This window comes from Papaver somniferum, chromosome 11 (genome assembly GCF_003573695.1).
Source record: "Papaver somniferum cultivar HN1 chromosome 11, ASM357369v1, whole genome shotgun sequence".
NCBI lineage: Eukaryota > Viridiplantae > Streptophyta > Magnoliopsida > Ranunculales > Papaveraceae > Papaver > Papaver somniferum.
In genome coordinates this window covers 35,638,531-35,651,878 of record NC_039368.1, presented here as the reverse complement: position 1 = coordinate 35,651,878, position 13,348 = coordinate 35,638,531, and the positions used below count along the sequence as shown (strand labels likewise).

The 13,348-nt window shown below is 37.5% G+C and overlaps 2 protein-coding genes across 2 annotated transcripts; one reads left to right on the top strand and one right to left on the bottom strand.

The window, feature by feature from the left end:
• The first annotated feature begins 3,734 nt into the window (after positions 1–3,734).
• LOC113320945 (glucan endo-1,3-beta-glucosidase 8-like) lies at positions 3,735–6,614 on the top strand. The gene is made up of 2 exons (XM_026568849.1): positions 3,735–4,631; positions 5,244–6,614. Exons 1-2 carry the CDS (start codon positions 4,297–4,299, stop codon positions 6,355–6,357), a joined length of 1,449 nt encoding a protein of 482 aa, XP_026424634.1. The 5' UTR covers positions 3,735–4,296; the 3' UTR covers positions 6,358–6,614.
• Positions 6,615–6,762: 148 nt separating this feature from the next.
• Positions 6,763–10,376, bottom strand: LOC113321592 (UPF0481 protein At3g47200-like). Its single transcript, XM_026569474.1, has 3 exons — positions 10,262–10,376; positions 7,321–8,545; positions 6,763–7,220 (listed from the first exon to the last, which is right to left on the bottom strand). The coding sequence occupies exons 2-3, from the start codon at positions 8,194–8,196 to the stop codon at positions 6,858–6,860; spliced, it is 1,239 nt and encodes a 412-aa protein (XP_026425259.1). The 5' UTR covers positions 8,197–8,545; positions 10,262–10,376; the 3' UTR covers positions 6,763–6,857.
• Between the last annotated feature and the right edge of the window lie 2,972 nt (positions 10,377–13,348).

Sequence of the window (13,348 nt, the reverse complement as noted above, 5' to 3'; positions counted from 1 at the left end):
ATCTTTCTTCTCGTCACGCTTCTGCCACAAGCTGTAACTATTGCTTCTTGTTATTTGCTGTTACAAATTTGCCACGCTATCAGATTTCGCAACAGATTTGCAACGTCTGTGACATAATTGTCACACTGTTTGTAGGCATTTAAACAAACACCTTCTCTTCACTTTTTAACCGAATTAGGAAACAGACACACAGATTCCTAAACCATCTCTGGCAATCAAGCAAACTCGACCAAGCTCTGCTCCTTCTTTCTCGGTCTCTAACTCCGTTCACAGCTCAACGTTTCGTCGCTTCCAACCGATACAGCCTCCTCCATTCTTCTCTGCTAACAATCAACTTTTCCTTCCCTAGCCATTCATCACGAAAATCATCCAAACGAAAAACAACCATGGCTAGCTGTTACATGTTTCTTCACTTCTTCCTAGTTCTCTCTTCTCTTTCTCTGTCTACAACGACCATTTGAACCACATTAGCAGACTCGTGATACTTCTGTCTCTGTATCTAACTCGAATAAAATGCAGCCAACTTTTTAACTCAAGGCATCTTTTCACAGCGCGTCCCATGCTTCACCATCGCTGCAATATAAATCATCTGCAGCTCCATATTCTTTTCTGTCAATTCTGTCCATCATTCACCGAGAATTCCTTTATCTCTTCTGCTTCTCAGCTTGTTCAATCAATCAACGTCGCCAACACAGATACAACTCCATTATCCATCTGATCGAGTTCCGTCCTTAATATGGCAGCAACCGTCAAGTTCTTTTCGCAGTGACTGCTGCAACTTCAAGTTTCTTCACAACAACTCCATCAACTAGTAACCAAACTTCCTTTTCTTCTTTCTTTTCAGCTTGTAAATCGAACTCTAAACCTTTTCTCTTTCTTTTTAGGGTTCCAACTTGGACTCAAAACTCCACGGACTTGACCTCTAACCCAAACCATCTGGGCTGCGGCTTCTTTTCATTAGACCATGTGGTAACTTGCGAAGCCTGGGTTTTGCCTTGCGGGAAACACAAGTCACGTACAGTAGTAACCTTGCTTTCATGATATCTTCTTCCTTCATCTGGAAATCAGTTTCTCCCTGTTTAACTCGTGCTCGATGAAGTTCCGCTGGAGGCAGCTTTATTTGTTCCCGCAGTAGATTTCTTAACAGTTTCAATATCTGCACCAGCACGTCTGGCAGCGTTAACAACTTTCTCACCTTTCTTAGCAGCGGATGTTGGTGCCTTCTTGCAAATCACAACTGGTTCTCAATCTTGTGTGAATCCTGACATCTTTCTTCTTCTTCTTTGGGAGTTTGTATCTAGGGTTTCTTCGTTTTGTTTTAGTAGACGGAGCTTTGTGTTTGTTGATAAGCAGCAGTATCTCGTCTACCATGTTTTCTCGGCATTAATAATATGACCTAAACTCTATTTTCATCATGAATACAAATGACTTCAAGTTTCTACTTCTTCACCTGGCTTCTCGTCTTCAAACTTGTCACAATAACCACCCAATATTTTAGACATCTTTTGTTAGCTCCGAACCCTAACAACTAACAAAAATCGAACACAGATTCTTTTCTCCCTATTTTTAGGGCTTGCATATTCTTTACCAAAACACGGCTGATTATTATTATTATTATTATTTTCTTCTTCTTCGGTTTTTCTTTTTATGACTTGCAAACTCTCTGATTTCTCTTCCTCTCCTCTCTCTCTCACACCTTGCTCTGATACCATGTTAAGGATCGAGCAAGAGAGAGGAGAGCATAAACGCGGAAGCATAAAAGACTACATTGATAATAATCTTGGTGTTGCTTTCTCATTAATATTCAAGCTATTTATACAATCACAAGACTTGATTCTCAAGACATACCTAATGTAACTCTCAAAATATCTCCTAAATATAGACTCTCCTATATTATTTCCTAATAGTTACGGTTGATTTTAACTCAATTACGAACCGTAACTGGATATTTTGATGTTGTTACGGTTGGTAATACTTCAATTACCAACTATATGTTCTTATATCTGAGAATTTTCTTCAGTTACGGTTGGTATCGAGCATTTAGTTATCAACCGTAACTGGTTTTACGATTGGGTTTTCTTCAAATTTAACCAGTTACGGTTGGTAGTTCATCTTTTACAAACCGTAACGATTTACGGTTGGTTATGAGCAAAATTCCAACCGTAATTAGCTCTGAAAATTTAAAAAAAATAATTTTTTTTACGTATTTTAGATAACTTTGAGCAACAAAAAGCTAGTTGGGACTAATTCAGAAGTATATCCGATCATTTTTAGGTCATGGTTCTTCATTTTATTGGTTAATTTCTTCAGTTGATTGAGATTGACCTTCTCCTCTAAACTTTTTTTCTTTTCTTTTTAACTCTAAAAATCTGATTTTGGTTTTGATTTTGAGTTAATATAAGTGAAATTAGTCATTAACACTAAACTTGATTATGATCATTAAACTAGGTTATCAATTATGAGGATTAGTTTGTCATTTCCAATATTTTTTTAAGGGACACCTTGAATGATCATGTAATGACATTTTTTGTCCTATTAAAATGACGCCCCTCTAATAAACCATGCCGCCCCTATAACAGGTTACTTATATTTTTGGACAATGATAGACAAACCAAGATTTGAGTACCGTGTGAGAGGAAATCGCACAGTCTCAATGCAACGTGCACAATCGCACGGCCCTAATGCAAAGTGCTGTGCATTGGGATAGGAAACGGCAGTAGTGTGTCGCAGCCTTCTCTCACACGGTGCACCCACCGGTCGGTGTATCTATCATTTCGGTTACATTTTTTAACTTGATGAACTCGAATCTTCTTGATACTTGTACTTGATATATCTTGAGCTAGTAAAAAGTGGATGTACTTTAACAAGAATATACTCATAATCTTGAGTTTATTTATGCAACTTGTAATTGTTTTTACGTAACCTTGTGATGAATAATCTTGATGTTATAACCAGACTCCAAATTGGTGCTAGATACTGGGCCAACGGGAGCGGCTATGATGTGTCACTCATCCGACAGATATTAAGTTTCTTTCCTTCACCGGCAAATACAAAAGGGAAAACTCTATAACTAACATAGACCATATCTAGGACAATCAATTCAGATCTTTGATCATTTTCATTTTCACACTACTACCAATCCTTATGCTAGAGTCATTTTCCTCTTCGTCATTAAGATTGTGCCAGGGCGGTGTCCCAAAATTGAACAAGCTCTGGCTGTAGCAAGGTCCATACATAAGACAGGAGTTGTCTTATGCAGATGTCAGACTAAATCCACAAATATTGAATTTTCAAAACAGAATTTCTAAATCATCAAAATATTTTCTACCCAATGATCTCAGCCATCGTTTTCTATCTTAACCAGTCACCAACTCATTCTTACAGTTCCGTATCAAAACACTATTATTCAAGATTCAAATTCCTGACAAATAAACAAATAGTTTTTTCTTTTATGTTTGAAATTCACTGATACATCCAACGTTCAAATGTCGGTAACCGACCCACCTGTACACGTAAAAACGGAAAGTATTATTTGACCACAATACCCTTTCAAGTAAATGACAAGAATACCCTTCTTGTTATTAACACGCGCATCATGGGCTGTTGGATCGGATTTGGGGTTAAACGTGTACCACTACCACCACCTCACTTTGATCGTGGCCTGGGGGTGTTCTTAATAAGTTTCTTTAACTGGCAGTTTTGTTTCTTCACTTCTCTTTCTTAAACCCCAGAGAAAAAAGCCAAAATCTCTACTCAGTGAGATGAATAGCTGAATCTCTTCCCATCTTTCCTAACTTTTACTCGCTTTCTAAAAATTGATCAACACCCACTTTCTTGACACTTTCCCACTTCCCTAATCTGATTAAAACCCCAGTTTCCTTTCCACATTGCAGTTTTTGGGTATTAACATTAGTACTAGTTATACATCGTTCCTCTTGGAAAACCCATCTCTTGAAATCATCTTTTGCATTAACTGATTGGTGTGGAATTTGTTAGGAAAAAAAAGTTAGATTTTTTTTAAAAAAAAATTGTCTAGTTTTTGTGTTCATCACCTCTGTTCACTTTCCTGTAATAGCTTTTTACACGCTTTCTTGAGTTCTCAGCCTTTTTCCTGCATTATACATAGTCTTAACCACAATCTCACCATTTTCGAACTCTGCTTGAAATCAGGTGAATCCACAACGACCCACTTTCTCTAAACCGTTTTTTTCTTCTTCCTTCCAGTCTTCATTAGTGGGTTCTTCTTATTTTCCCTCCTCCATCTTTAAAATAACCTAATATCCAAGTCCAGAAATAATGATGAAAACTGGGATTTTGTATTGGGTTTTGTTTATTGGGATTTTGGGTTCCATTGCTGTGATTGAAGGTCTTGGTGTAAATTGGGGAACAATGGCAACTCATAAACTGCCAGCTAGTGTTGTAGTTCAGATGATGAAAGATAATGGGATTCAGAAAGTTAAGTTATTTGATGCTGATCAAGTCACTATGAGTGCTTTGGCTGGTAGTGGTATTGAAGTAATGGTTGCTATTCCTAATGATCAATTAACTGCTATGAATGATTATGATAGAGCTAAGAAATGGGTTAGAGCTAATGTCACTCGCTATAATTTCAATGGAGGTGTTAATATCAAGTAAGTGGATTCTATCAATTTTGGGTCTTGTTTTATTTCATTATAGATTCACTTTAAATCTTGGTTCTTGGATATGTTTATGAGATCAGACTGTAGAAATCTATATGGAAAAGTAATAAATAGTTAATCTTAAAGTGATGTAGGATCTTAAAAATTCTAAAATCTTTTGCTTCATAGGAAGTTTAAGGTAGAATAAGATTCTGTACAAATTTATCTATCATAACTAGATTTTGTGTTAATGCTTCTACTGAAGGTAATTGTGTGGTCCCATTTTGGATCTTAGAAATATCTTAATCACATTGAATTTGCTGACAAGGATTTTTGATGCAAAAGAGTCTTTGTTTTGTAATTTATTCATGTATTTGGTAGTTTGATTTTAATGGAAATGATTTACTATAGCTGTATAGCTTCGTTGAAGGTATGTGCAATGTTGTGTACATCATTCGTCGGGAGCATTAATGTTACGTAATCTGTAGATTTTGTTGGGTACAATCATGCTTTCAGTCCTTGGTCACGAAGAAAACTTGAAGAGTGTATATTTATTTGATGTTATTCATGCTCTCCTTGTCTAATCTAATGCTATTCATGCTTTGTCTGTATCTTTTATTTCAGATATGTTGCAGTTGGGAATGAACCTTTTCTATCGTCCTACAACAATTCCTTCTTGAATGTAACCTTCCCGGCCCTTCAAAACATTCAGAGTGCACTCAACGAAGCTGGTGTAGGAGACAACATAAAGGCCACTGTTCCCTTAAATGCTGATGTCTACAACTCACCTCCAGACCATGAAGTACCTTCAGCCGGAGTGTTTCGTTCTGACATTAGTGATCTCATGGCTCAGATTGTTCAGTTCCTCCACATTCACAAAGCTCCATTTACTGTTAACATTTACCCATTCCTGAGTCTCTATGCAAGTGGTGATTTTCCAGTGGATTATGCCTTCTTTGATGGATTTAGCTCTCCAACACTTGACAACGGCATTTCGTACACAAACGTCTTTGATGCAAATTTTGACACCCTAGTTGCTGCTCTAACAGGTGTTGGTGTAGGAGACCTGCCGATCTTGGTTGGGGAAGTTGGTTGGCCAACAGATGGACACAAGCATGGAAATTTAGCCTCTGCTGAGAGATTTTACACCGGGCTCTTAAAAAGATTAGGGGCCAATCAAGGAACCCCACGAAGACCAGGATTTATCGAAGTTTACTTATTTGGTCTGATTGATGAGGATGCCAAGAGTATTGCACCAGGTGATTTTGAAAGACATTGGGGGCTTTTTAGCTATGATGGACAGCCAAAATTCCCTATTGATCTATCAGGATTAGGTCAGAATAAATTACTTGTGGGAGCACAAAATGTTCGATACTTGCCTAAATCTTGGTGCGTGTTGAATCCCAATGTGAAGGATCTTAACTTAACAAAACTTGGTGAGAATGTCAATTATGCTTGCACATTTTCAGATTGCACGGCACTCGGTTATGGGTCATCCTGCAACAACCTGGATGCTCAAGGGAATGCTTCTTATGCATTTAATATGTATTACCAAGTCCAGAACCAAGAAGATATGAGCTGTAATTTTCAAGGTATGGCCATGCTCACTGAACAGAACATCTCACAAGGATCTTGCAATTTCATTATTCAGATTGCTTCATCCAGTATAGTAGGACCTTCTCAATTCATTACTTCAGCACTAGTTGTAGTACTATCATTGTTCTTGACATTATACTGATTGGTGTTGTGGATATATTTAGGTTTACGATTTTTTATTTGTTTATTTTTGTCAAATTCTTTTGTATGTTTTTTAGATATTTTCCCACTCCTTAGATAGATTCATTTAAATAAAAAGTTCAATCCCTCTGATTCGCGCTGTTTGGCCTTTTTGCTTATTTTTGTCCTCTTTGTTTTCTTGTGTTTTCATGTATTGTTACTGTTACAACAGCTACAAGATTGTATGCAATGCCTTTTTCATCCGGGCTATGAATTGGCACCATGTAAATAATAACAGCTTAATCACATTTTAGAGTCCAGCCAGGATTCAACACTCTGAATTCTCTTAGTACCCCAGAAAACTGAAGTTCTCCAGAAGTACAGGTGAACACCAAGGTTGATTGATGAGATAGAGAGAGCCAAATGTTTATTCTCATCTTTATAGTAATTTAGCTAGAAACAGTGGTAGTGACAGATTAGTGGTATGGATAAAGGTTATTGAGTTCTTTCATGCATTCATCCTCATAGTTCATACTCGTTGCTAACACCTATGAACATGTTTAAGACTCGTGAACAAAAAACGAAAGCTGAGCAAATAAAGCGGCCATGATCGTAAGAATAATAAGTAGGAGTGCTGCAGCAAATGAAATGATTAGACCATGGACTGTTGAAGTATTCACGTTTCAAAGTGGCCTTCCAAATATGTCGACGTTTGTTGTAATGCTCGTTCACTTGGTTGGTGAGTTGAGAATAATAGAACTTGTGATACTTTATCTCACAGCTGAGATTATTGAAGAGATTAGCAACAGTTCCATCACTGCCGAAAGAGTTCCTGATGATGCCTTTACTGCGTAGCAACTCCACATCTTCGGCAGAAGTTATAAGCTTATTTGTGAAGATGGCATAAAGCAACATGTCCATCAGAGAATTGTTCACAAGCGATAAGATTTCGAAACAAAAGCTCAGTTTGGTCGTGAATAATTACCGGTGGAATTTCCAATACACCATTGTTGAATTCGATATCATAGAAGCCATTTTCTGTAGAGCCCTTCTTGAACTTCACTCCTGCACGGCTGAGCTCAGTTGCACTTGGTGTAAAGTTCCTGATTGAACGGGTGTTCCTGTTGTTATTGGCACGAGGAAGTGTGCTGGTTGCAGTCCCTTTCGTGAATATATGTGCTGCAGTGTGCTTCATCCCCGAGATCACAATTGAGGTAACTAATCTGCATGATGAATATAGTCTCATAGTCTGTCCAACTTCCCCTGTTGCCGAATGAAGTTCCTTTAGTTCTCTGAGATGAGGAGGAGTAGGGTGGAGTAGAATAGCTATTAAATCAAGAATATGCCTGGCATGTCTACAATCTGGGTGTGTTCGAAGGAGAGTGTTCCCGTCAGGTAATAGCAATGAGAACTTGAACAAAGCAAGAACGAGCACCTCAAGGCATTTACCCTCCAGTTGCTGTCTATCCGGTGCAGTTAAGTTGAATAGATGTTCAAGGACAAACATTGGAAGTTGGTTTTCAAGGAGTAGTAGATCCCACTTCAAACTTGATTTGATCCAGAAGTTATTTCTTAAAGGATCGTTTTGCGTGTATATAGGCATAAACCGCCTGGTCAACAACTCACAAACCATCATTTCTATAAATTCCTCGCTATTGAGATTGATGGGATCTGAGTAGGATTCACGAATTTCTCTTTCCATCTTCTTGATAACTGAAATGCATTGATTTAAAGCTATTGACCTCCCTCTTGTTTCATTGGCGAACCAGTCACCAGTATCTTCAGCAACATGTCCTAAGTTTTTCTTTCTGCCTATTCTTGTCAGCAGGGAGTGCGCATATGACAATTTACATTTTTCCATGGTGGAAAGGACCAATAGAGACTATGGAAGGCACATAGGCATGCTCGCTTATTTTGTTCATGCACTTTGAATATACAGCACTGTCCCCAACGACGTGAAGTAGTGGTGCCATTCTCAAACTTTTTGTTGATAGAATTAGCTATCAGCTCTTCAATTTCAGTTGAAACATGTGTTGTTGCATGTTCCATCAATTTCGTCTCCAATCTGCTGATTCTCGCTTGTAGTACTGTTGTTGCCACCACTGGTTCATAAGTTACGTACATCATCAGGTGAACTCATTTGAACAATTTCACTACTAGTTGAACCCTTGTATCCCATTTCACATTGCCGGTCCGATTCCATTGATATCCTAAATAAAAATGGAGGACTATTTACTTGATTTTATTGAAGGAGAGAAAAAGTCGTAAGTGAGTCGGAAAAAAATAGTTCAGGACATTCTTGTGCCATCAACGCTACTGGCGGAGGTGGCTGTGGTGGTGATAGTAGTAAAACAAAAACATCCAAAATTATTCTCAGAATCTCTTAATTGTGAGTCTGCAACTCAACTAGGACTCTCTTCAAAGCTCATTTTGCTTGTCACCGAAAAAACTCCTTAATGTGCTATTCCTCCCTCTTGAAAGATGTTTTTTATTGAAAAATTGGACGATCACAACATTTGGAATCAACTTAGCTACAAAAATCCTCATCACCTAAACCCGCCAAGTAAAGGGAAGACTCTTTGTTGCGTTTACTGTGCGATTGTATCTAATCATTTTCAAATTTTTGTGAAACTCCGGAAAAAGAGTTGTTTTAACACTGCATAACATAAAAGATCCTTTAAGAAAAATAATTCGATAAGCCGATTTCAATAAAAAAAAAAATAAGCCGATTTCAGATTTTGTTATTCAACAGTCGTGAGGGGACAACTTCGGAGAAACAATTAAATTATAGCCACCGGTGAAATTTTAACTATGTAATTTTGCGGATGTGTCTTCTTTTTTGGTTGGCAAATTTGGAAAACATTATAGATAGGCTTATTAAAAGTAAGCAAAAAGAGCTCAAAGAACTTACAAATCCAGTTGCATGACAATAGTCACCGGAAAAATCCCAAGAAAACAAAAAAGGAAACAAAATAAACTACTCCTTCCGTCCCACTCCTAAGTGACCTATTTGATTTTAGATTTTGTCCCAATGATAAGTGACCTATATCACTAAACAATTAGATATTCCGGAATTATCCTTTTAGTTAATTATAAATAATATATGAAATATGTATAATTTGATAGGTATGTTTATATTCGTTACGTAGGTGTTTTAAAATGCTTTTCAATTGTATGAAATTTGCGAACATCCGTGGAGTATTTTGAGAGATAAACCATTTTTAAATTTCACTAGTTATTATTCATAAGGGTATAATTGTAAAAAATGATTAAAGATACTATTTTCCTTGCTTGCCTTAAAAATTGTGCAAATTTCAACTAGGTCACTTAGGAGTGGGACGGAGGGAGTATATTGAAAAGAAACTGTCCCAATACAACGTCTAGATTAATTCCTTTTAATTCATCTGCATTTCTCTTCCAAAAGTAGGTTTGGATTTTATTCCTACACTTCCAAATGGACCAACAAATAGAGGCCAAAACAACTTCCCTATTAGACGAAGCAAACGAAATATCCACCCCTTGATAATGAGATCTATGCAATTGGGCAAAGGTCCAATGAAGCGAATTGCGTCCTTGAAATGTTCCCAAATTTGAAAAGAGACGCTGCAGTTGAGCATAAGATGCTCCACAGTTTCGCTATCTTTACAAAAAAGCAAACATCTATTCACGATAAGTTTGCCATTCCTATAAAGGGTGTCCATTGTAGCAATTTTTTTGTGGTACACTAGCCACAGAAAAAACCCAATCTTGTGAGGACAAGACCTACACCAAATATTCTGATGAAGGTTTGGAGAAGCTTGTTCGTTTTCTAAATTGGCATAACACGACTTAACCGAGAAGACACCGGAACTATTAATGTTCCATTTAATGGAGTCTGACCTTGTCCCCAGAATAAATCCTGCAAGAATCGAAGCTAAAGCACATACCTCGGCAATTTGTGGTTGCGCTAGCCTCCTATCCAGGCCCAAGTCCCATGCCCATCCTTGTTGAAAGGTAGGAGCACAAATTCTTGATAGCCCAATTCTTAGTAGAGGTTATGCCATACACGAAGTGGAGGAAGCTGCACCTGCCCAATAGCTTTCCCAGAATAAAACTGAAGTACCATCGCCAACTTGCAAGATGCTCTGAAAGCGTTGAGCTGCTTGTAAATGCCCTTCCAAACTCCGCAACCAGCAGCACCTTTGGAGCTTTGGTCTCTCTATCAAAGTTTGTTGACCTATACTTCGTAGCCACACCCTTTCTCCAAAGAGAGTCTCTCTCATGATTGTAGCGCCACAACCACTTCGAAAGTAGAGCCTTGTTCATACTTTTAAGAGATTTAACCCCTAAACCACCATGCTTGAGGGGGGTGCGCAATCTATCCAAAGCAACAAGATGATCATTACCCTTCTTAGTATCATTAGGATCCCAAAGAAAGTCTCTCTCCAAAGATTTTATCATTTTCATAGGAGCTGCGAAAAGATAAAACATGTATACATGCTCACTAGAAAGCACACCTTTAACTAAAGTTAGTTTGCCAACTTTGTAAGACTTGTTCTCTTCTAATTTCAGAGTCTAACTATACATTTTTCTGTAATTGGGTCTCACATAGCATTCTTGTTTGCAGCCTCTCCAAGGGGAATACCCAAATAAATCGTAGGCATCAACTCATCATCTCTGCCAAACCATAAATATTTGTGACACCTGCTATGCCAACCATGCTTGTTTTGGAAAAGTTTATACGCAAACCAGACGACATCTCAAACAAAAGTAAGAGATAAAGAAGGGTATTGACATGCTCTCAAGTGTATCATCTCCGAATTGTAAATGACCGACCTTAATAGCAGATTCAGTGAGATGAAAACCTCGAATCCATCCTAATTTCACAGACTTTTGAAACATTAAGTTTAAAGCTTCTAAGACAGTAAGAAATAAGAAAAGGAAACAGAGGGTCTCCCTAGGCCCTTACCAGTGCTGAACTTTGAGTGAACCGACCCTTTTATAACAGCTAAAAGAGGAGTATTGCTGATGCATCCTTGGATCCAACATCTCCACTTATCTAGGAATCTTATTTGTTGAAGAACTTCGTCGACAAACTCCCACGAGACATGGTCAAACGCTTTCTCGAAGTCGATCCTGCACAAAAATACAGGAACTCCACTCTTAATTATAGAGTCCATGCACTCATTAACAATAAGAACGCAGTCTGGAATTTGTCTTCCTTTAATGAAAGTCGATTAATGAGAAGAGATCAAGAGTGTAAGCAATGGCTTCAATCTGTCTGCCATCATATTGGAAACCATTTTATAGACGCTACTCATTAAGCAAATAGGCCTAAAATCCTTCATTTCTTCCACATGCTCCTTCTTTAGGATCAAGGCATGAAAAAACACATTTTAGTCTCCAGTTGATAGTCCCGCACTTGTTGAAAGTTTTTACTACCCGCATTATATTTTCGGGCATAAAGAACCAGCATTTAAGAATGATATGTACCTAAAATCCATCAGGACGTGGGATCTATCTTGGCCCAAACCCCTCAAATTCGAAATGCATTCATCTTCGGTAATGTCTCTTTCCAGTGTTGCAACTTGTTAGGCATTTATCGTTTTGAAATTCATGTTCTCAATGATAGGTCTCAGTCTCGAATCTCGTTGAAAGAGATTACTATAGAAAAAAGTTATAGAACCTTTGATTGTTAGAAAACAGTGATGTGGCCCACATCATAATAAGGAACGGTTTTGTGTGTCTCTTCCATTTAGGTTGTGTCCATTTGCATCGAAAGAACATGTCTTTTGGAATTAGTTTTCATGCCTGTTGACTCTTGGTGGAAGAGTCATTTAAGAAAATATAAAAGAGTCCCTGCCGAAAACAATCTCAATAATTCTGTAACCATCAAACAGAGAGATATAATTAAGAACAGTAGAGAGCAGAAGATTTTGTAATAATTGTTTCAATACTTCTTTTTGGCGTTCATACATCACCTGCAAAAAGATTGGCTTTCTGGTTTTCATTATTGGTTCTTATCTATTTCGATCAAATCGACAATGACTGGAGGTATGTGATCCTATCTTATTTCCGCATTGATGGATTTCTAACATTTGGTATCAGAGCATAGGCTGCTCTGGCCCTTATTTGATTTGATGATGCTATTCATGATCATCGTACATTAGTATGACGGAAGAAATTTAGGTAAACCAGAAATCATATATTTTAATCACGGCATTAACGTTGATCCCGTTTGGGTTTGCCTGACAAAAATATATATTGGATTATCAGAACTGGTTTTAAGGTCCCGTATCATAAGTTATGAATAGTATATTTGCTCAAGATTTTGTTTCAGATTCTGCATAATCGTGATCGCATGAATGATGACATAAATAACCGTGTTATTGGTTCCTTAACTATCTCGTGAATAAGTTAACCAGTATTGTGTCAGATCTTAAATAGGCATGAGATAGAAGTGTATGTTCCCTAAATTACGTCTTTTATATGCGAGATCTTAATAACGTGAATTATTTCCTTAATTATCTTAATAACGAGATCGTCTGTGCCACTGCTTGTGTGTGCCCTATGTGCCATACCAATAGAAACACGCCACATCATTCCTCTCATTAACCATGACTAACTAAATAGATTTTCTATTTATACAACACTAATCGATTAGGAAAGATAATTAATTAGTTAAAGAAGATATTACAAATCCAAGAGAAAATACCGTGTTTCTATTGGTGTGGCACATAGGGCACACCCAAACAGTGGCACAGACGATCTGGACCCGAATCAAACAAATATTATGTGAGATCTTAATTACGAGATAACCTGTTTCTCATAAATGGGGAACTCAATGCCCCCAGGCGTATTCCATGGATAGTTAAAATTTTTGATCCTGTTAATGTCATTTTTGTGTTTTATGGTAAATTGCATGTCAATTAAACACCATCTCTAAATTTGGTAGGGTATCTTTGACTTCATGAAAATACTGCATATGTTGTTCCTTAAATATCTCTGGGTAATTAAGATGGTGCACAACTGAT